General features: G+C 42.4%; 1 protein-coding gene across 1 annotated transcript in view; it reads right to left on the bottom strand.

Moving 5' to 3' along the window:
• The window catches only part of LOC124612984 (thyrotropin-releasing hormone-degrading ectoenzyme-like), a 291166-nt gene that overhangs the window by 258364 nt on the left and 10609 nt on the right, over window positions 1-22193 (bottom strand). Inside the window, exons 2-5 of the mRNA XM_047141525.1 lie at window positions 14983-15074; window positions 6365-6627; window positions 1641-1835; window positions 832-876 (exon numbers count right to left, since the gene is read on the bottom strand). Coding sequence (XP_046997481.1) covers window positions 832-876; window positions 1641-1835; window positions 6365-6627; window positions 14983-15057 — 578 coding nt within the window. The 5' untranslated portion in view covers window positions 15058-15074. The remainder of the gene's footprint in view (window positions 1-831; window positions 877-1640; window positions 1836-6364; window positions 6628-14982; window positions 15075-22193) is intronic.

The raw sequence follows: 22193 nt of genomic DNA, 5'->3' as shown, positions 1-22193 counted from the left end.
TTCCGATAGCTGTTTGAGATCGAAAAGTTCAGCAAAATGATTGTGACATTTTTACATAAACATTTCGTTTTGCGCTACACCTTGCATTAATAATTTTGTTTTTTTACAGATGACGAGGCAGGAATGTATGGATAGTACCTAGGGAGATAATTGAAATACGACTTACACTCTGTCGTTGTTGTCTTTTAGCGCTCGTTCGTGATGGCTGGCATCCGGGCAGAAAGTTAACAAAAGCACGTTAACATGCTAGTCGGAGTATTTCTCTGTTTTTTTTTTTCCAAAATGCGATAAAGTACATACGATCCAATTCAGTTCTATAGATCTTTGACATTTGACATCTACATGTAATGTGTAACATGAAGAGTGCTTGTGTTGGCGTAAGAAAGGGGCTAATCGCGGTAATATTGATAGGATAAAAAACACAAAAACATAAATAAAACAATAAATAAATAACGGGTAAATGAACAGAAATTAACCTCGAAAACTATTAGTACTCCTTTACAACGAAGCATTTCAAATTACTCCCAGTAAGTGCAAAGGAATCTCGTCGTGGTTTTAATAGCGATGTTTCCTTACTAGTGCACTCTACTGTAACAAATAAATGCGTACATTTTAACCATATTCTTTATAGCATATTTAGCAAGAAAATAATTTATAAATCAGGAATGAACTTTTTGTGAAAATAGTAACAGTTTTGTCAGGAAGTGCCACATTAGAGAGCACACCGCTGCAGCGTGAATGATTCAACCTACAAAAAAACAGACTTCCCTGTGCCCTATACATGATGAAAGACAATCAGTAAGGTACGGTTTTACATACTAATATACATACCTCTCAGTAAAATCTCCACGCTTGTCGGTAGTGTTCACGTCCGCCCTGTAATATTCGTTAATATAAATTAATAATAGCTTGTGACCATCGTAAAGTAGGCATCATTAGTGCTATGACAATGACTAATGCTTATTATTTGGATTCCTTACATTTACACCGGTTAATTGATGTCGTTACTAAAGTGTTGGACGTATACGGTGGCTCTGTATCCAGTGGGATGTCACAAGCTGTATGTGTGTGTGTGTGTGTGTGTGTGTGTGTGTGTGTGTGTGTGTGTGTGAGTGAGTGTATGTGTATGTGTGTGTGTGTGTGTGTGTGTGTGTGTGTGTGTGTGAGTGAGTGAGTGAGTGTATGTGTGTGTGTGTGTGTGTGTGTGTGTGTGTGTGAGTGAGTGTATGTGTATGTGTGTGTGTGTGTGTGTGTGTGTGTGTGTGTGTGAGTGAGTGAGTGTATGTGTATGTGTGTGTGTGTGTGTGTGTGTGTGAGTGAGTGAGTGTATGTGTATGTGAGTGTGTGTGTGTGTGTGTGTATGTGTGTGTGTGTGTGTGTGTGTGTGTGTGTGTGAGTGAGTGAGTGTATGTGTATGTGCGGGCGAGTACGAGCACGTACACGCGGTAAGTAGGATACGTAAAGAATCAGTAATGCATTTAGACCCTTAAATAATCAGTGGCATGCTGCCTGAAACGTTTATATAGCAGACAAGTTTTAGGTTTGGAGATACGTGGCTATTATAGTATCTCTGAATGTAAGTATCATAAGCAGTCCGTATAAAAAAATATATTTAATTTACATTAAGACCCAAAACGTACTCTTCATCGGAGCACTCGTCAGAATAGCTGTCGAAGTACATGGCCTCTTGACAGCTCCCATTCCTGAGGTCACTCGCAAACTCCAGTGTCAGCTGATAGAGCTGTCCTTGCTGCAAGACGTCAGACAGTTTTACTTCACACCATTCCTTGGGTGACCCTCGTCGTACCTCCACGACGGACACTCTTTTTATTGGCCTGTTGAATAAAGTGTGTTCTTACTCCATGTATCAAGTCAATCAGAGAAGAGCCAACAACAGAACCTTTCTTAAAAGGAAATAATAGTCGTCAATTCATGCAACAATGTTTGAAGCATGCGTGAATTGGCCACAAACTGTAAATTAAAGAACTTGTAGTAGTACAGTGAAAGAAGTGTGATAAATTTGCTACGAGTAATACTTGCTCACATCGATAGGTAATTTCGTGCTGTTTTTCCGTTTCTCACTTTTATGATTAATTCTGTTTTCTAATGACTTCTATCTCGTACCAGTGATCGAATCTCGACTAATCTTCGGTTATTAATAATTTATATGTGATTTGAGGTGCTGCCATTGATAAAATAATGAAGCAGGCAACGCAACACTGGGGAACTGTATAAACACAAGTTTTATACCGTTTCGATTTTTAGTGGCAAAGCTTTCATTCACGTTACTCTCTGTCTAGGGAAAGTCGTCATCAATACACTCCTGGAAATTGAAATAAGAACACCGTGAACTCATTGTCCCAGTAAGGGGAAACTTTATTGACACATTCCTGGGGTCAGATACATCACATGATCACACTGACAGAACCACAGGCACATAGCCACAGGCAACAGAGCATGCACAATGTCGGCACTAGTACAGTGTATATCCACCTTTCGCAGCAATGCAGGCTGCTATTCTCCCATGGAGACGATCGTAGAGATGCTGGATGTAGTCCTGTGGAACGGCTTGCCATGCCATTTCCACCTGGCGCCTCAGTTGGACCAGCGTTCGTGCTGGACGTGCAGACCGCGTGAGACGACGCTTCATCCAGTCCCAAACATGCTCAATGGGGGACAGATCCGGAGATCTTGCTGGCCAGGGTAGTTGACTTACACCTTCTAGAGCACGTTGGGTGGCACGGGATACATGCGGACGTGCATTGTCCTGTTGGAACAGCAAGTTCCCTTGCCGGTCTAGGAATGGTAGAACGATGGGTTCGATGACGGTTTGGATGTACCGTGCACTATTCAGTGTCCCGTCGACGATCACCAGTGGTGTACGGCCAGTGTAGGAGATCGCTCCCCACACCATGATGCCGGGTGTTGGCCCTGTGTGCCTCGGTCGTATGCAGTCCTGATTGTGGCGCTCACCTGCACGGCGCCAAACACGCATACGACCATCATTGGCACCAAGGCAGAAGCGACTTTCATCGCTGAAGACGACACGTCTCCATTCGTCCCTCCATTCACGCCTGTCGCGACACCACTGGAGGCGGGCTGCACGATGTTGGGGCGTGAGCGGAAGACGGCCTAACGGTGTGCGGGACCGTAGCCCAGCTTCATGGAGACGGTTGCGAATGGTCCTCGCCGATACCCCAGGAGCAACAGTGTCCCTAATTTGCTGGGAAGTGGCCTCGCTCAAAGTCCGTCAACCGCACATACGGTTCACGTCCACGCTGTCGCGGCATGCTACCAGTCTTAAAGACTGCGATGGAGCTCCGTATGCCACGGCAAACTGGCTGACACTGACGGCGGCGATGCACAAACGCTGCGCAGCTAGCGCCATTCGACGGCCAACGCCGCGGTTCCTGGTGTGTCCCCTGTGCCGTGCGTGTGATCATTGCTTGTACAGCCCTCTCGCAGTGTCCGGAGCAAGTATGGTGGGTCTGACACACCGGTGTCAATGTGTTCTTTTTTCCATTTCCAGGAGTGTATTACTCCTGGCGCAAAATTAATATACGGGGTGTCTCAGTTGGAATGGTCGATATTGATGGATATGACAGGAACCTCGTTCGAAGTAAAAAAGAGTAGTAACGAAGGGCTCTAAAACGAATACGTTAAGAGCTATGAACACATCTTCATCTTCGATACTGTGAACGAGTCTCCTCTTTATTATTCGTAAAAAAATCGGTTTCGCCGAGATTGCTTTTAAATATTTCAAATGATTATCGGTTTCAAAAGATCTGTGCTGTCATTATTGGATGTTGTAACATACTAGCTGAAGTTCATGATCTGTACAAGCTTGCAAGCCGCATAGTGATGTTGCGTCATTTTACAATAAATGGCAGCAAGGAACATCACCATGTCAAATACAATATACCAGTAATATAAACACAAATCATGTTGTGCTAATGTCCTAGCGCACTCGTTCCACTGACACAGTAATGATCGCCATTTAATGGACGATAGCACTAGAACATAGCACACTATGATTTATGTTTTATATTTGTGTTATTTTAAGTTTTTTCATGCTCATGTTCCTTGCTGGCTTATTGTAAAATGATGCAACATCACTATGTGGCTTGCAACCTTGTAAAGAACATGAACTTCAATCAATATGTTACAAGATCCGATGCTGGCAGCACAGATCTATCGAAACCGGTAATCAATAGAACGATTTACATGCAATCTCGGCGAAACTTATTTTTTAAGAATGGTATAACAATTTAGATCGCCTACAACAGTTGGCCCAATGTCAGACATATATTAATCTATTCTACTCTCTTTGCTTCCATCTTTTGCGAAGTGGTAGCATGGGCTAATACAAGAAAGAAATGTCCACTAAACATGGGCTCTAAAGCACATGCCTTAAGAGCTATGAGAACTTGTCCATCTTCGCTACTGTGAAACACATGTCTTCTACTGAACAAGTGCATTTTGGAGCCCATGTTTACTGGACATATACCTGAATACTGGCCATGCCCAACTGATACACCCTGTATAATAAGAGGGTTGCCTAGAAAGTAATGCACCGCATTTTTTTTTCTCATCCGAAAACAATGCTACGAATGCGAAACGTTACGTATGTATTATTTGAAGTCTCTCGATTTAGCGCGCCAAGTTTCCATCACTTCCGAGAGATAGCGTTGCTGCAGGACAGTTTCAAAATGGCGTCTGTAGGTGATGTACGTCACAAGCAACGTGCTGTCATTGAATTTCACACTGCAGAGAAAGAAACTGTGGGCAAAGTTCATAAATGCTTGTGCAAACTCTATGGAGCATCTGCTGTCGACAGAAGTATAGTTAGTCGGTGGGCACAGAGGGTGAGGTCATCAGATGGTGGTTCGGCAGAGCTGCACGATTTGCAGCGGTCGGGGAGACCATCCACGGCTGTCGCACCTGACATGTTGCACCGAGCTGATATTGTCATTCATTAAAGGATGCCATTCGTGGAAGACATTTTGAGGACGATGAGGAGGTGATTCACACAGCGAAGCAATGGCTCCGCTTCCAGGACAAGGATTGTACCGACATGGCATACACGCCCTTGTTTCGAGCTGGAGGAAGGCCATAGAACGGGATGGAGATTAGGATGTGTGGGTAAAACACCATGCTTTCATGTGGGTAATTCTCATTATGTTCAATAAAGAATTGTTGAAGAAAAAAATGTGGTGCATTACTTTCCGGGCAACGCTCGTAGTATGACACTGTCCGTTGTAATGGTTTCCTGGGCACTTTGCCTTAGGTCGGTTTTGCTCTGCTGTTAAAGACATCTAATGAAGTTGCACTTTTGTAGGACTCTGGGGACTATTTGTGTTTGCTAGCATATTACCAGAAGCATTGTCGTTGATATTATCACAGTGCACAGCGGCGGTTCGCCTACAACGTCTGCGGCCAGTGCGGTCTGGCTGTCAGGAGCAGCCTGCGCTCATTACGGAGTTTGGCTGGTACTCTGAAAGGGACTTTCGAGCGTGTGGTGTCATCTCAGTGATAGTGGTCTCAACACTGCGGCAGTTACTGGCAAAACGCTCCCTACTTCCTAGGCGGTTGACTGCATAAGTCATTCTACTCCCGTCATTATGCTTTTCAGTAAAAGGATGACAGAAGAGAATACTGACACCGTACGAAGAGTGCAGTCATGATGGCAGCCAGAAGAAAACATGTCGCGACTATGGATACCAGTGTGATTTCTGTGTTGTAGCGTACCGATTACGTTATTACTAGGGGACTAGGCCTAGTGGACACGATTCATTAATCGAGTTTAATGTATCCAGAAGGCTCACTTGTCACTTGTAAGGGAACGGTTTAACCTGAAGGAAAAAGGAGAGAATAATCTAATTCCCGCCAAGTGAGTGAGCAGGCTCAGAGAAGCAATGGATAGGGCTATGCCAACTGTCAGAGACTAATGATTTCAGTTAGGTAACTTTAGAAAGGACGTCCGCATGCATTGCAAGTCGTGCCTTCGAAACATAGGAGAGAGAGACAGAGAGAGAGGGAGAGAGAGAAGAACGTTTGAGAATTTAAGTCGTGTCACCTATACTCGACAAAATGGTTCAAATAGCTCTGAGCACTATGGGACTTAACATCTGAGGTCACCAGTCCCCTAGAACTTAGAACTACTTAAACATAACTAACCTAAGGACATCACACACAGCCATGCCCGAGGCAGGATTCGAACCTGCGACCGTAGCGGTCGCGCGGTTCCAGACCGAAGCGCCTAGAACCGCTCGGCCACTCTGGCCGGCTATACTCGGCAAATATACAGCAAACATGCTTGTCAGTTTACGATATTTCATGCAACTGTATAAATAATAAAGCTTACCTGTACTCTCCAAAACTATCCGCTGGGTCAATGACTGATATATCCGCTTTTGAAATACTCAAGTTGTCTCCAGCATTTAGAATCACAGTGTTCGTTGGTGTGAGACATGAAATGTTGACCTCTACTCGGCCTTGGAAATATCCTTTCTGAGGGATAGGCTGCAGCCAAACGTGGTAGCCCACCGGAGTCACATGCCGTGGCAGAAGGGGGCTTTCTTCGATTCCACGTGGGACGCTCAGCGCGCGTTTTCTGCGATTGTGGTTCTGAAATCGCATCCTCCTTATTTTAACTGTCAGTCTCATTGAACATAGAAAGCAGCCAATAATAATACTAAAATAGTAGCTGCCGTGAAAAATGATAGAGTTTTCAAGACACCAAATTACTTTTCAAATATTATTAATCTTTATATTCAGTTATATATTCAATAGATGTGTGATTTACGCAGGGTGGAGAGAAGGCACGGAGGAGTTATAATTGTGAATAACAATTTTGTTTATGATTAGTTTACATTGATAATTAACACGCTAAAAACCAATAGTGAGAAACTTCCCGTCCTTCCTCAGACAGTACTTCAAACAAAAGAAGAGAGAAAAGAATAAATTAAAAGGTTATTCGCAGTTATAATCTCTTCTTGACTTTTGGCCCACTCTCTATTAGAAAGGTGATTTCCACACTGTCGTCTGCTTTCAAGACCATGCGAGTTAAGTAAGATTGACAACAAAAGAGTGGTAAAAAGAAAACTACATGAGAAAATGAAAATTGGCGAGGAGCGAGGAGGACCCGCGCACTGAGTGTTCCGTATGTGCTTAATTATGTTTATAGACAGTTCACCCACTCCCGGAATCGAGAATCAGACACGATTTTTAGCTGTTATCGACATTGATACTCGCATGATACCGGTCCCAGGCATTTCAAGACTTTCGAGAATGTTTTAATTTCAAGTTTGAACTCGGGAATCAGATGACAAAAGAAATACTTTTTGTGTGATGTAACTACAAATTCACAATTTTCTGATTTCTTTCCTTTAGTTGTACTGTGAAACCTTGCTTCAATGGGTCTTAATGTGCGAGTTGATCAGTATCAAAAAACGCGACGTAAATGGCCATAACCTTTGACTTACAAGCTTAAATATTTTGCACCGCCAGTGTCACGTAGACCTTGGTGTGTAATCTCTGTGATAGCATTACATACCCTCTCTACTCGTAATGTTTTATTTTGTTTCATCCCTTCGTCACCGGTGCTTCACTTTATTTGTCAGGTAATGGCTCAAATGGCTCTGAGTACAATGGGACTTAACTTCAGAGGTCATCAGTCCCCTAGAACTTAGAACTACTTAAACCTAACTAACCCAAGGACATCACAGACATCCACGACCGAGGCAGGATTCGAACCTGCGACCGTAGCGGTCGCGCGGTTCCAGACTATAGCGCCTACAACCGCTCGGCCACCATGGCCGGCTGTCAGGTAATGAATTCCATACATAATCACAGGTTGGTTCAAATGGCTCTGAGCACTATGGGACTTAACATCTATGGTCATCAGTCCCCTAGAACTTAGAACTACTTAAACCTAACCAACCTAAGGACATCACACAACACCCAGCCATCACGAGGCAGAGAAAATCCCTGACCCCGCCGGGAATCGAACCCGGGAACCCGGGCGTGGGAAGCGAGAACGCTACCGCACGACCACGAGATGCGGGCATAATCACAGGTAGAACACACTGAAATAATGTGTATATTATTGGATTTTATCAATAAATATATATATGTTACTGAACACTGAAAAGTGGCGTTCTTTATGTGATACTTTTACCAATCCAAAGTCTTGTATACTCTGTTTAGCATGTTATGTCTTTTGTCTACTACCTCTTCCAGCGCCAGGTGTCCCATCATATTTCTCTTTAACTTGCCTCATTTTCTTGCTACGTCTGTTTCAGAGACTCCTTTCCTCACGTACTTTTTAGTAATTATTTATTTCCTACTTCATCGGTACACTCAATTTTCAGCATTCTTCGATACCACAAAATTTCCGAAACTTTCTGTTTCTTCTCCTGCAGACTTTGCATCGTCGATTTTTCACTTCTAAACAACGCTGTACTCGAAATGTACAGTTTCAGGGTCTACTTCCTCAGGTAGGTATCAATATATGATGTGTAAGAGCCTGCCAGAGTGACCGAGCGGTTCTAGGCGCTTCAGTCTGGAACCGCGCGACCGCTACGATCACAGGTTCGAATCCTGCCTCGTGCATGGATGTGTGTGAAGTCCTTAGGTTAGTTAGGTTGAAGTAGTTCTAAGTTATAAGGGACTGGTGACCTCAGAAGTTAAGTCCCATAGTGCTCAGAGCTATTTGAGCCATTTTGATGTGTAAGACGTTTGTAGATGAACTGTTTTTTTTCCCCTCTGTAGTCTTATTCTGATAACTTCCTTGCTTCGGCCATGCTGGGCGTTATTGCTTCCTAGGTAAGAGAATTCCTTCACGTCTTTAAATTATGTTCCTATTCCAGTTTTTACGTTCTTGTTTTGTTTATCCATTATTATATTATTAATCGGCTATGCCAGCTCACGGTTCATGGTTCACTGTCCTAGATGCATATAGACAATCTCATGACTTCCAGGGCAACTGAATTTTAGTATTCCATGTAATTATGGACCAAATTTAGTAATTTAAAATGCTGCTGCAATTTAATCATTAAGTGGCATAATCTTAAGTTACAGTTTAACACAGTAAGACAAGTATTGCTATCGGAAACTGTGTATAGATCTTGAATCAGCGTTAAGTTGCGGCGTGCAAATTATCCAGATTATATTCATACGCTGTTTGAGAATTAGAGCACTTAGCGACTTCCAATAAGCTTTACACATAATTTCAAATATTTACGAAACTTTTCCTCGCTAATAGCACCCTCCCTCCCAAAAGAAACAATAATGGGAAGAAAAAAATCCTCGCTTACCAAATTTTCGCAGTACATGCAGTAAAACTTCAGCGTCACTCATTATGTTTTAATTTGTTTCTTCTCTACCTTTAACTCTGTTCGCAACACATTTTACAGGTGGTACGCACATATACCACTGAATGTACTTGCAACATTGTATCACCGTATGACACAAAGTTCATGAGATATGACGTCATGAAAAACTAGCTTCTGCATAAAATGAAGGGCAAATTACCAAGGCTATATGCATCGAGTATTCGATAATGAGAGTACTTAGCGATTTCTAACAAACTTCACAGACAATTTGAAACCTTTTCTAAACCTTCTCTCGCTTACATGCTTAACGTCAAAAATTTAACACATTAACTTATTTGGAAAGTAATGAGATGTTTGAAGCTATATAATACATGTGAGATTGATTCTTTAAAGAATCGATGGTTTATTGGTTCCGTACTGAGCAGGCTGTCCATTCCTCCCAAAAGGTCTAGTAAGTCTCTCTTATCGTTGGCCAGAAAGGCTAGCCGGGCGGGGTAGACGAGCGGTCAAAGGCGCCTTGTCAAAGTTCGCGCGGTTCCCCCACGTCGGAGGTTCGAGTCCTCCCTCGGGAATAGGCATGTGTGTTGCCCTTAGCGTAAGTTAGTTTATGTTAGATTAAGTAGTGTGTAAGCTTAGGGACCGATGACCTCCACATGTTTGGTCCCATAAGACCTTACCACAAATTTCCAAATTTTCAGAAAGGCTAAGTCGCCTATGGAGCTAAGCATTGAAATACATTCCCCTTGCATGTTTGTTTTCCTTTCGAAATTTTATTCCACTTATTTCATTGCTTTTTCTACGTAGAAGTTTGCCCAAAACAGGCGATAACCTACAGCACTGCCTTATACCTTTCCTAACACGAACGCGGCTTCGTTGAACCTCCACGTTTCTTACTCCATTAGTGTTCATTCATCTGCCTTCGTAACTGCGCTGTTACACGGTTCAATATCATTAACATAACCACCACGTATCTTCGAGGTCAACGTTTAACAACCACTCACAGTCACCAGGTGCGGAAACAGAGTGATTTATCTGACGTCGAGAAGGGCATGAACATTGGAAACACTTCCGCAACTGTTAAGTATGTAAGCTGCTCGCATGTCGCCAGAGTTAAAGTACACCGTGAATTGCAAAATGGCGCCATGGAACATCGGTGTCGAGGCAACTGTGGTACACCACGGGCCATAGAAGACACGGGCGAACGACGGCTGCGGACGTGTGTACTGGTGAGTAGACGTGCAACTGTTGAGCAACTGTGTGCCACATGCCGGCTAGAATTTGCACGCCATTATTGCGACTGGACGTCCTCTTAGTGGGTGCCAAGTGGCATTTTCAGATGAATCGCGTTTAATGTTCCGTGGGACAGTTGCCTATTGACGCGTACGGCGCGGATATTTTTATTTTTTTATTTTTTTTGGCCTTTGAGTGTGTACTCAATTTAGCCATCGGCAACACATAGTGACAATGTACACATAATTGAATAAACAAACACAGAAATGCATATTTACAAGAATAAAAAGCTTAACTGTTACAGTTTTGTACATAATGTTTTAAAAATTGAATTGAATTGAATTGGAAAATAATTAAAAGTGTCTTGGCTTACAATTGACACCAATTCTGAAATATCTTCATCAGCAAGACATATTTATAATTTACGTACACCATTAAAACCTACAGATTGTAACCAGTACTCTTGATGAAGTTAACTATCACTTTATATAGACGAACGTCTTTAGTACACAAAAGAGAAGAAGCTGATTGAGGAAGATGGTAGCCCATACTCAGCAATGTCTTCAGAAAGACCAACCGTTCACGGTCAAAGTTGGGGCACATAAATAAGATGTGGTTGACATCAGCTTCCGACTCAGGATCACACTCACGTGCTGGTGAACTGTAAACGTTGATCCGATGTAGATGTTGTGGGAAATAGGCATGATTGAAGCGGAATCTTATGATGGTAGAAATCGTGGATCGGTCCAGGTGTGTCCTCATGAACCACGGCTGTGAAGGAATCCGAGGTTGTAGCACTGCATAATAACCGCCTTTCGTCTGTTGAGAAACGTTCCACATTTCCTGCCATTGTTGTCCTGCGTGATCCTTGACTTCACGTAAGTAGTCTGTATAAGGAAGGTGCAGATCCAGGACGGTGCCTAAGGTTGCCGCTTGTTTGGCTAATGCATCAACTTCATCATTATAGAGGATACCAGAGTGGGAAGGTACCCACAACAAACGGATCGTCCGGCCCCGGCGCGGATTTCCTGAAAGCAAACACTATGCGATAATCGTCGGAAGGGTCTAGGTCGGAGATGGGGCGTTATGGTCTGGGGAATGTTTCGTGGGACTTTCTCATTGATCTCGACATCCTCGATGGGACAAAGGATCACCACAATGATGTATCAGTCCTTGGGGGCTATATTCAGGCTTCTGACAGGTTGTCACATTAATGTGGTTGTGCAGTGTATTTCGCCTTACACTGCCGAAGAAGGATCATAGGAAGGTATACAATTTTTCTTCAATCTCTAGTCCACTACCAAAGGCAACAGAGTTGCTTCTCTAGTAACTTTTCCCTTCCTGAAACCAAAATGATTTTCGTCCAGTAAGTCTTCAATTATTCTCTCTATTCTTTTATGTATTATTCTGACTAGTTGTTTCCAAGTATAGCTTTTTAAACTAAGCGGTCCGATAGTTTTCATGTTCATCCGCACCTGCCTTATTTAGCGATCTGATGATCATGGTTTTTCTGGAAATTTCGTGTTAAGTCCTCATCTTCGTATATTTTGGCACCAACTGAAATAACCTTCTATGTTATGTTATGTTATGTTATGTTAACCGGGGACCTAGAAACGACGGAGAGGCTCAGTCCCCGCCGCAGCCGCAGTGGTCCGCAACCCTACGGCGGCTACCGCAGTCCACTTCACCCCTCCGCCGCCCCACACCGAACCCAGGGTTATTGTGCGTTCGGTCCCCGGTGGACCCCCCAGGGAACGTCTCACACCAGACGAGTGTAACCCCTATGTTTGCGTGATAAGGTAATGGTGGTGTACGCGTACGTGGAGAACTTGTTTGCGCAGCAATCGCCGACATAGTGTAGCTGAGGCAGAATAAGGGGAACGAGCCCGCATTTGCCGAGGCAGATGGAAAACCGCCTAAAAACCATCCATAGACTGGCTGGCTCGCCAGACCTCGACACAAATCCGCCGGCCGGATTCGTGTCGTGGACCAGGCGCTCCTTCCCGCCCGGAAAGCCGTGCGTTAGACCGCACGGCCAATCAGGCGGGCCTTGAAATAACCTTCTAGGTCCTATATCTCTATAGATTTCAATAATTACAAACTTATGCCATCCGCTCCTGCTGCCTTCTTTGAGCTGAGATCATTCAGAGTTCTGCCGAACTCAGACATCATCATTAGATCATCTATTTCTCCCATATCAACTTCGTACTTCTCTTATATCACAGTTAATCTCCATTGTACAGGTCATCCGCTTGCCATTTCATCAACATTTAATAGAGGTTTCTCTATTTACGCCACGTCAAGTTACGTTTAATCTTAATGTACGCCGTATCGCCTTTTCCTAAAACATGTCTTTGTCAATATCCTGATATTTTCCTCTCATCTACCTTGATTTAGCCTTATAGTAATTTCTGTTGATTTCATTCTAAAACTATCTATACTGCTGTCTTCTCACCTCAGTCCGCAGCTCTTGGTCACGTGGTAGCGAACACGGGGTCCCAGGTTAGATTCCCGGCGGGATCAGGGATTCTCACCTGCCTCGATGTGACTGGGTATTGTTGTGTCGTCTTCATCATCATCATTCATCCCCATTACGGTCGGAGGAAGGCAATGGCAAACCATTTCCGCTAGTACCTTGCCTAGTACAGCGGTGCGGGTCTCCCGCATCGTCCCCTAAGCTATGTCAAGAAGTATGGGACTTCATCATCTCATCTCAAGCTCAAGATTCGCACATATTCTCCATCTATCCATAACCCGAGTATTTACTGCTTTATCAATGCTTGCTTCGCTTCTTCTTTAACTACAGCTGTCTTGACGTAATGCCTGCTGGTTTTTGACTCGTGATTTTCTTTAACGACTTCCCTGACGTCTCGCTGCCGGACAGGAGTCGAGCCTGTGGCAGGAGACTGTGTGTGTGCAGCTGTTGCCCAAACGCCTGAGGGATTATCTTTGGTTATTACCGCTGTGGTTCTCCTCTTGCTACCTGCACCGTTAGTTCGCAGCAGCACCGGAAATTAGCGTTCGTTTACCTTGACGCTTTCTTCTTTCATGTTGAAACTACTGTCATGTTTGTGAATTTCTATGGACTCCTTCAACAAGCGGGCGTCGTAGCTCTTCTCCACAGGGAGAACCTGTTTGTCGGTGGATTTTACTATGTGGTCGGTCTCAAACACCGCCCGCTCCTCTACGGCCGATTTCTCCACTCCTTCCAAAACGCAATAACGTTGATGTTCAGCAATCCTGGTATTCGCGTATCGTAGACATTTCCACACACGCACGTTGCGGTATACTCCCAGCACTGCGAGTGGATTATTTTCGTTCTTTCTCATCTGAAACAGTGTTTAATCTTCTTGGTAGTTCTGCAAATAGTCTTTACTCCGTCTTTTCCCAACATATGGCCGATTCTGTCCGTCACCTATCGTACCCGACATACCTTCTTCCCACTTGTCAGTTTTTCGAGTGTTATTTTCGCGACACTTCTTATGCAACCTGTGGAGACCCTTTGCTCCGCAGGACACATTCCAGGTGTAGAATCTCACGGCCGAGGTGCTGCGCCTCACATATTTATCTTGTGTCTGTTACTCATTCCCCTTTCCTAGCTCGGGTGACGATTTCACAGTTTGTGCAGGTATCTGTCCCTGTGTGTCGCTTTTCGATACACTCTGTGATTCAGGTTCTGACCATTTCTCGTAACCAGCACATCTGAAAAGGATCGGTATTGGTCCTTTGTTACCTCCATAGAAAATTTTATGTTGACATGGTGATTGTTCAGGTGTCTTAGGAAGTCATTGAGTTATTCCTCAGCATGGTTCCATACGACAAAGGAATACGTTTCTCACATCTTCGATAAAAAAAGGTGCCAAATCCAGCGCCTGCCTCACCAAATGCTCTATAAGGAAATTGTGAACCACTGAACTAAGAGGGCTATCCATGGTGACGCCTTCCAGCTGTTCGCAGAAATCACCATTCCTCATAAAGTAGCTGATGGTAAGAGAGCGATGAAAGAGCTTGGTGACACCCTGTGGAAAATGGAAACGGTCTGCTTCCAATACTCATTTGTGTGGTAAACACATGTCGACGACGCCTTCGTCAAGTGGAGTTATGCAACCCGGTTGAGGGATCTAACATTCCAACTTCCGATACGTAGAACGTCAGTTTTGTTACTCCTGATGATGATATTCTTTCCTGACGGCGATGTACAAAATATACTTAGTTTATCTCTTAAAGCAATGTTTACACTTTTTTTAATCACATTATTGCAAGAAAATTGTTTTAAAAGTTAGTTCGTCTTCACAGTAGTTACACAGTGACAGATTAATTTTGAAATTCTCTCTGACATTCGCGAAGAAGAGACAATAATAATAATGACTGATTTATTTCTAATCTAAGAGAATAATGAGACGACGTTTTTACTCACTCCAAAATCATCTGGAAAGAGGCCAGACGCTGCAATTGCGCATACTAGCGCAATAATAAAAGCGTGGAGCTGCATGGTCCACGCTTTGTTTGCTGAAAAGTAAAATAATGCAAAACTTAGTTATTGATGTAGTGTAGAGATTTTTTGGTAACTAGCACCCATCGTAGGAAACAATAGGATGTGATAAAAGTCCCGAACCCATTCCTAATGGCAAGCCACAAGAAATATTTTTACACCAGTCGAAATTACTGGCAGGAATTGACAACTTGTCCCTGAAATCGATCAGTCATTACTGTCTTCTCAGTTGACAATTAGAGTCTCGGCAGGCACTGGTGACAAACGACAAAATTAAAAAGAAGTATCGAAACTGGCTATAAAACTGTCAGCTGCACTTTTATCTGAGTGGTGATAATTTTAACGTTGGGAATACCGCTGTCACTCAAGTTCCAAGAACCACTCCTATGAAACGACGAAACAGTACGTTAAAAGAACTTAACACCAGTTGTAATGAATTTGGATTAAGATAAATGTGAAAATGACTAACGCAATTTTTATGACCCTGTCAAGGAAGGTAAAAGTGAAAATTTCTCATGAGTTAGTGGAACATGAGTTAGTGGAGCAAGTTGACAATTTTAGGTACCTAGGATGCCAAATAACCAGTAACATGACAAGTAATCAAATAGTATTTTCTGATGTGCGGTAAATGCAGAATTAAGAAAAAGATCCGTGAAATGTTTTGTACTTAGTTTTTAATGGATTGTACCGAAACACGCAGCGGAGAAAGGAGAATTGGTGAGAGGATTTTAAGATATGGACATGGAGAGGAATGGAAGACGTAAAATGGAGAGATAAAATGAGAAATGAGGTTCTATTACACAGGGTGGGTGAGAGAAGACACGCACAGAAACCAGTTAAGAGGAGGAAAAGAAACTGACGGCGTCATGTGATGAGAAGAGGCTGCATAATAAAGGTTTCGATCGAAGAAAAGCAAAATTTATGACAGGTTGAAGAATTTCAGACGAAGTGACAGCCAACATGCAAGACACTGAATTTTGCTATTTCTGGAGATGGATGTGAAAGCATCCGTGACTCGTAGAGCAAAATAAAGAGTAAATTTGCGACTGGCTGCTGTAATTGGTCGTATAAGTGTCAGAAATATCAGCTCATTGAAGAGAGTTCTGGAAATCTGCCAAAAGGCATGCACCCGACCAAAAGGCACATTACTGTAACGTCAATCACAGTAATGTGAGAGAACTCTAATTCGTAGGTACATCGAGCAGACCACAGCAGAGAAAATAAAGTACCTAATGTTCCTAGTGTGTAAAACAATATTGGACTCAGAAATAAATAACTACACAAAGCGGAAAGCCTCTCTACATAAGAATATCGTTAAGGGCGATAATGACCCTATGTCACATTTTAGAGAGAAGACCTGTAAAATAATCTAATTCACGGTGGATTGTGAAGGCAGCAGTTCATAAACAATTTATAATTACAGCTGGAAGTGAAAATTGAATATAAATGGGAAAAATACAACATTTTCCCCGCGCAACTCAGTACAACAAGACATTCGGGCAACATTGGGAACTCAGGTAACACATCGGGAATAAATCTTTCAGTCTACAGTGGACTGTGAAACATTCTGGCACATTAAAACTGTGGGCGAACGGGGACTCAGTCCCAGAAGGCAATGTGTCGTGTTCGAATCTGGGTTTGGCGCACATTATCGCTGAGAAACTTTCAATTTCTATATCTTCAATTAGCCAATAATAATTTATTAAATCCTTGTTAGTGCTTGCTTTTTCTTATTGTTGCCTTGATGTAGCGCATCGCATTTAGTGAAATCATATAAACATTATGCTACAAAATATAACACATTAGAAGACGATGCATAATATAGGAACCTGGAAAGGAATGCCAGTGTATGTGACACAATTTTTATAACGGGCAATAAATTCTGCTTTTAAAATTCAAGCCCACAAGAAAAACAATTACAGCTTAAAAACTAAAAACGCACAATACTGAGATTTTCCAGAGTATTCGTATAAAGAATAAATATAATCTCAGTTGAATTTAGTAGTGACACACTCACCAACAAATATTAACGATGAGCCTAACGATTGTGACGAAATTCCGAGTCTACAGCATTTCCTGTTACCGCCAGACTAGTTTTTCACGACACTCAAGCGAAAACTAAGCAGGCGCTGCTGCTCGTCGTCAGAAATAATTGCTGTAACTCAAGTGTCTGGGTGTTTGCCAATTCTTACAATGATACAACCTAACAAGACGAAACGGTCTGAATCACACACCGCCAGATGCCCTTCAAATCAGGAGAAGCAGACTGCGTAAATGTGACGACCCATCTCGAAACTGGCTTAAACTGCGTTCATCATGCGATAAAAATTAGAAACTATGTGATGTGATATTGATTCTTTTTGAGGTAAATATGTGAATGTCGTACAGAAATGTTGGGCACGATGTCTCACAGTTAGCTCTGCCATCGAGTGAAATGGATGTTCTTCCACCGCACACAATGGCTCCTTTCCTAGCGGATATCAGATGTGTATCGTATGCGTGTTCGTGGAGCGTAGGTGAGTGTAATGGATACGTATATAGTGTAGTGTTATGTTTGTGTCGTATGATGATGATGATGACAGAAGACAGAGAGTGAAAGCACATTGCCTACATTTATAAGTTGATTAGTGTCTTGGCTTGCCCGTCTAAATGTCTAAGTTCGATCATAGTTACTAGAACTGTGTAGACTAACAATCATGCTCTTGGAAAACTGAGGGCTTCCAAAAAAAAACGAAGCACTCTAATTCTGCTCATAAGCGTTTTCAAAAGAGGTCGAACAACTGAACAGAGTTTCAGGGCAACCAACTGCCAACGTGGTGGGAAACTCTCCCTAGGCGATTGAATAAGCAACGACGAAATGAGTAAGCTTACAGAAGCGTTGTTTTGAACTGAAGAAAAGACGCAGAACCTTAATATCAGGATGATCACTTGGTGGAAAATACTGCGGAAGGGAAATAGCCCCCTTTCGTATCTTCTCAGGAAAGTTACCAGGAGAAGGATGACTGAACCTTGGGCACTGTGAATCATGAGTTGAGTCTCAGTTTGACTGTTGGAGGGAAGTAACGGGCACATAAAAGAAAGACAGAATTAAATTAACATTTTTGAGTTCATCTTCTTCTGATTGGCCCGCTACGAATTCCTCTCACGGGCAAGCCTCTTCATATCAACGTAGCACTAGCATCCAGCGTCCCAAATTACCTGTTGGGTACATTCCATTGTCTGTCTTCTGCTACAATTTTTACCATCTACAGCTTCCTATAGTACCATGGACGTTATTCCTTAATGCCATAGGACATGTCCTATCAGTCTGTTATTTCTTCTTGCAAATGTTTTTCACATATTTCTCTCTCCTTCCTGATTCTGGGAAGAACCTCTACATTTCTTCGCTGGTCAATCCACCTAATTTTCAACATCTGAAACGCTTCGTTTCTCTTCCGGTTTCCACACAGTGATATGCTGCAAACGCACATGTTTTGAAATTTCTTCTTCAAATTAAGGTCAATATTACATATAAGTATGCTTCATTTGGCCGAGGATGATTTCTTTGACTATGTTAGTCGGCTTTTTATGTCCTTCTTGCTTCGTTCGTCATCTGTTATTTTGCTTCCAAGGTAGCAGAACCCCTTCAGTTCTTCAGTTTTTCCACCAATTTTGATGGTAAGTTTGTCACTAATCTCATTTCTGCTGCTCTTCAGTATTTTCGCCTATCTTCGGTTTATCCTCGATCCATATACCGTTCCCAGTAGACTCTTTATTCCATTCGGCATATCCTGTAATTCTTCCTCTTGTGTCTTAATTTTTCTAAAGTCTTGCTTCCATTATTATGCGCAAGGTCACAGCCGCCTCTCTGGTGCCTTTGCCTTTCCTAAATCCAAACAGCTCGTCATTTAACAAATCCTCAGTTTTCTTTTCTGTTCTTTTGTACAGTATTCTTGCAAGCAACTTGAATGCATGAGCTGTTAGGCTGACAGCGCGATAGTTTTCGCACTTATCTGGCCTTGGTGTCTTTGGGATGGTGTTGATGATATTTTCGAAATGTCTGATGATACGTCTCCATACTCATAGATTCTACAAACCAAAGTGAACAATCCTTTGTTTACCACTTTCCCTATGATTTTATAAATTACGACGGAATGTCATCTATGCCTATCACCTTACTTGATCACAAGTTTCCAAAACTGTTAAACTCTGACTCTAATGTTGGATCCCCTATGTCTTCCGTATTGACTCTCGTTTCTTCTTCTATCAAGTCATTAGACTGTTCCTTCCCCTCGTAGAGAATTTCACCGAAGGTTGTTCCAACTTTTTTATATGTTGAATCAGTCTTCCCGAAAACCGGTTCTTTTTTTATTTCTCCCCATTTTTTCTGCAGCCATTTCGTTTTGGATTACCTGCATTTCCTATTTATTTCATTGCTAAGTGACTTACGTTGATGTATGCCTGTATTTTTGTTCTTCCTTCATTTATCGATTTCTTTTGTTACCTTGCTCTTACCTATATTTGTTCGACCCGCTTCTGTGAGTGCCCTTTTTAGCGAGTCCCTTCCTCCCCCACTCGTTTACCTACTGTGGTATTCATTATCTTAGCGTCTGCAGTCCTATAGAACTTCAAACACATACCATCATTACTCAGTTCTACAGTATCCCACTTCTTTCCACATTTCTTCTTCTGGACGATTTTCTAGACTATAGTCTACTCTTCATGATTACCAAATAGTGATTTAAATTTATATCTACTCCTGCGTAAGCCTTACAATCTATTCCTGATTTCGGAATCTTTTTTCCATAATTTTGACCATTAACCATCTGGAACCTTCCGTGTCTCCAGGACTTTTTCAAAAACACTTCTTCCTCTTGTGCTTTTTCAACAGTTTATTCGCCATTACTAACTTAAATTTGTTGCAGAACTCGACTGACCTTCCTCCTCTCCCATCTCTACTACCAAGACCATATTCTCGCCTACCTCTCTTTGTTTCTTCCTCTAATGTAGTGTTCCACAAGCCTATGATTATTAGATATGCATCTCCCTTTACATACTGAGTTACACGTTCAGTATCCTCATATACTTCTCCAACTTTTCTTCTTCTGCTTGTGATGTTGGCATATATACCTGAAGAACTGTTACATCTACATCTACATGGATACTCTGCAAATCACATTTAAGAGCCTGGCAGAGGGTTCATCGAACCATCTTCACAATTCTCTATTACTCCAATCTCAAATAGCACGCTGAAAGAACGAACAACTATATCTTACCGTACGAGCTCTGATTTCTCGCATTTTATCGTGGTGATCGTTTCTCCCTATGTAGATCGGTGCAAACAAAATATTTTCGCATTCGGAGGAGAAAGTTGGCGATTGGAATTTCATGAGAAGTTTCCGTCGCTACGAAAAACGCCTTTCCTTTAATGAAGTATCATTTCAGTGGCACTCTCTCCCATACTTCGCGATAATACAAAATGCGCTGCCCTTCTTTGAACTTTTTCGATGCACTCCGTCAGTCGTAGCTGGTAAGGATCCCACACCGCGCAGCAGTATTCTAAAAGGGGACGGACAAGCGTAGTGTAGGCAGTCTCCTTAGTAGATCTGTTACATTTTCTAAGTATCCTTCCAATAAAACGCAGTCTTTGGTTAGCCTTCCCTACAACATTTTCTATGTGTTCCTTCCAATTTACGTTGTTCGTAATTGTATTTCCTAGGCATTTAGTTGAATTTACGGTCTTTAGATTTGACTCATTTATCGTGTAACCGAAGTTTAACGGATTCCTTGTAGCACTCGTGTGGATGACCTGACGATTTTCGTTATTTAGGGTCAACTGCCAATTTTCGCACCATTCAGATATCTTTTCCTAATCGTTTTGCAATTTGTTTTGATCTTCTGATGACTTTATTAGTCGATAAACGACAGCGTCATGTGCAAACAACCTCAGACGGATGCTCAGATTGTCTCCCAAATAGTTTATATAGATAAGGAACAGCAAAGGGCCTCAAACACTACCTTGGGGAACGCAAGAAATCACTTCTGTTTTACTCGATGACTTTCCGTCAATTACTACGAACTGTGAACTCTCTGACAGGAAGTCACAAGTCAAGCCATATAACTGAGACGATATTCCATAATCACGCAATGTCACTATAAGCCGCTTATGTGGTGCAGTATCAAAAGCCTTCTGGAAATACGGAAATACGGAATCGATCTGAAATCCGTCAATAGCATTCAACACTTCATGCGAATAAAGAGCTAGTTGTGTTTCAAAAGAACGATGTTTTCTAAACCCATGTTGACTGTATGCCAACAGACCGTTTTCTTCGAGGTAATTCATAATGCTCGAACACAATATATGTTCCAGAATCGTGCTGCACATTAACGTTAATGATGTGGGCCTGCAATTAAGTGGATTACTCCTACTACCATTCTTGAATATTTGTGTGACCTGTGCAACTTTCCAGTCTTTTGGTACAGATCTTTCGTCAAGCGAACGGTTGTATATGATTGTCAAGAATGGAGCTAATGCATCAGCATACTCTGAAAGGAACCTAATTGGTACACAATCTGGACCAGAATACCTGCTTTTATTAAGTGATTTAAGTTGTTTCAATACTCCGAGCCCGCATCTCGTGGTCGTGCGGTAGCGTTCTCGCTTCCCACGCCCGGGTTCCCGGGTTCGATTCCCGGCGGGGTCAGGGATTTTCTCTGCCTCGTGATGGCTGGGTGTTGTGTGCTGTCCTTAGGTTAGTTAGGTTTAAGTAGTTCTAAGTTCTAGGGGACTGATGACCATAGATGTTAAGTCCCATAGTGCTCAGAGCCATCTGAATACTCCGAGGATCTTTACTTCTACGTTACTCATGTTGGCAACTGTTCTTAATTCTAATTCTGGAATATTTAGTTCGTTTTCTTTTGTGAAGGCATTTCGGAAGGTTGTGTTTAGTAACTCTGCTTTGGCAGCACTGTCTTCGATAGTATCTCCATTGCTATCGCGCAGAGAAGGCATTGATTGTTTCTTGCCGCCAACATACTTCACATACGACCAGAATGTCTTTGGATTTTCTGCCAGGTTTCGAGACAAAGTTTCGTTGTGGAAACTTTTGTAAACATCTCGCATTGAAGTCCGCGCAAAATTTCGAGCTTCTGTAAAA

Source organism: Schistocerca americana, chromosome 1 (genome assembly GCF_021461395.2).
Source record: "Schistocerca americana isolate TAMUIC-IGC-003095 chromosome 1, iqSchAmer2.1, whole genome shotgun sequence".
Lineage (NCBI taxonomy): Eukaryota > Metazoa > Arthropoda > Insecta > Orthoptera > Acrididae > Schistocerca > Schistocerca americana.
The sequence above is the reverse complement of the archived record's forward strand: the minus strand, read 5'-3'. Positions and strand labels throughout refer to the sequence as shown.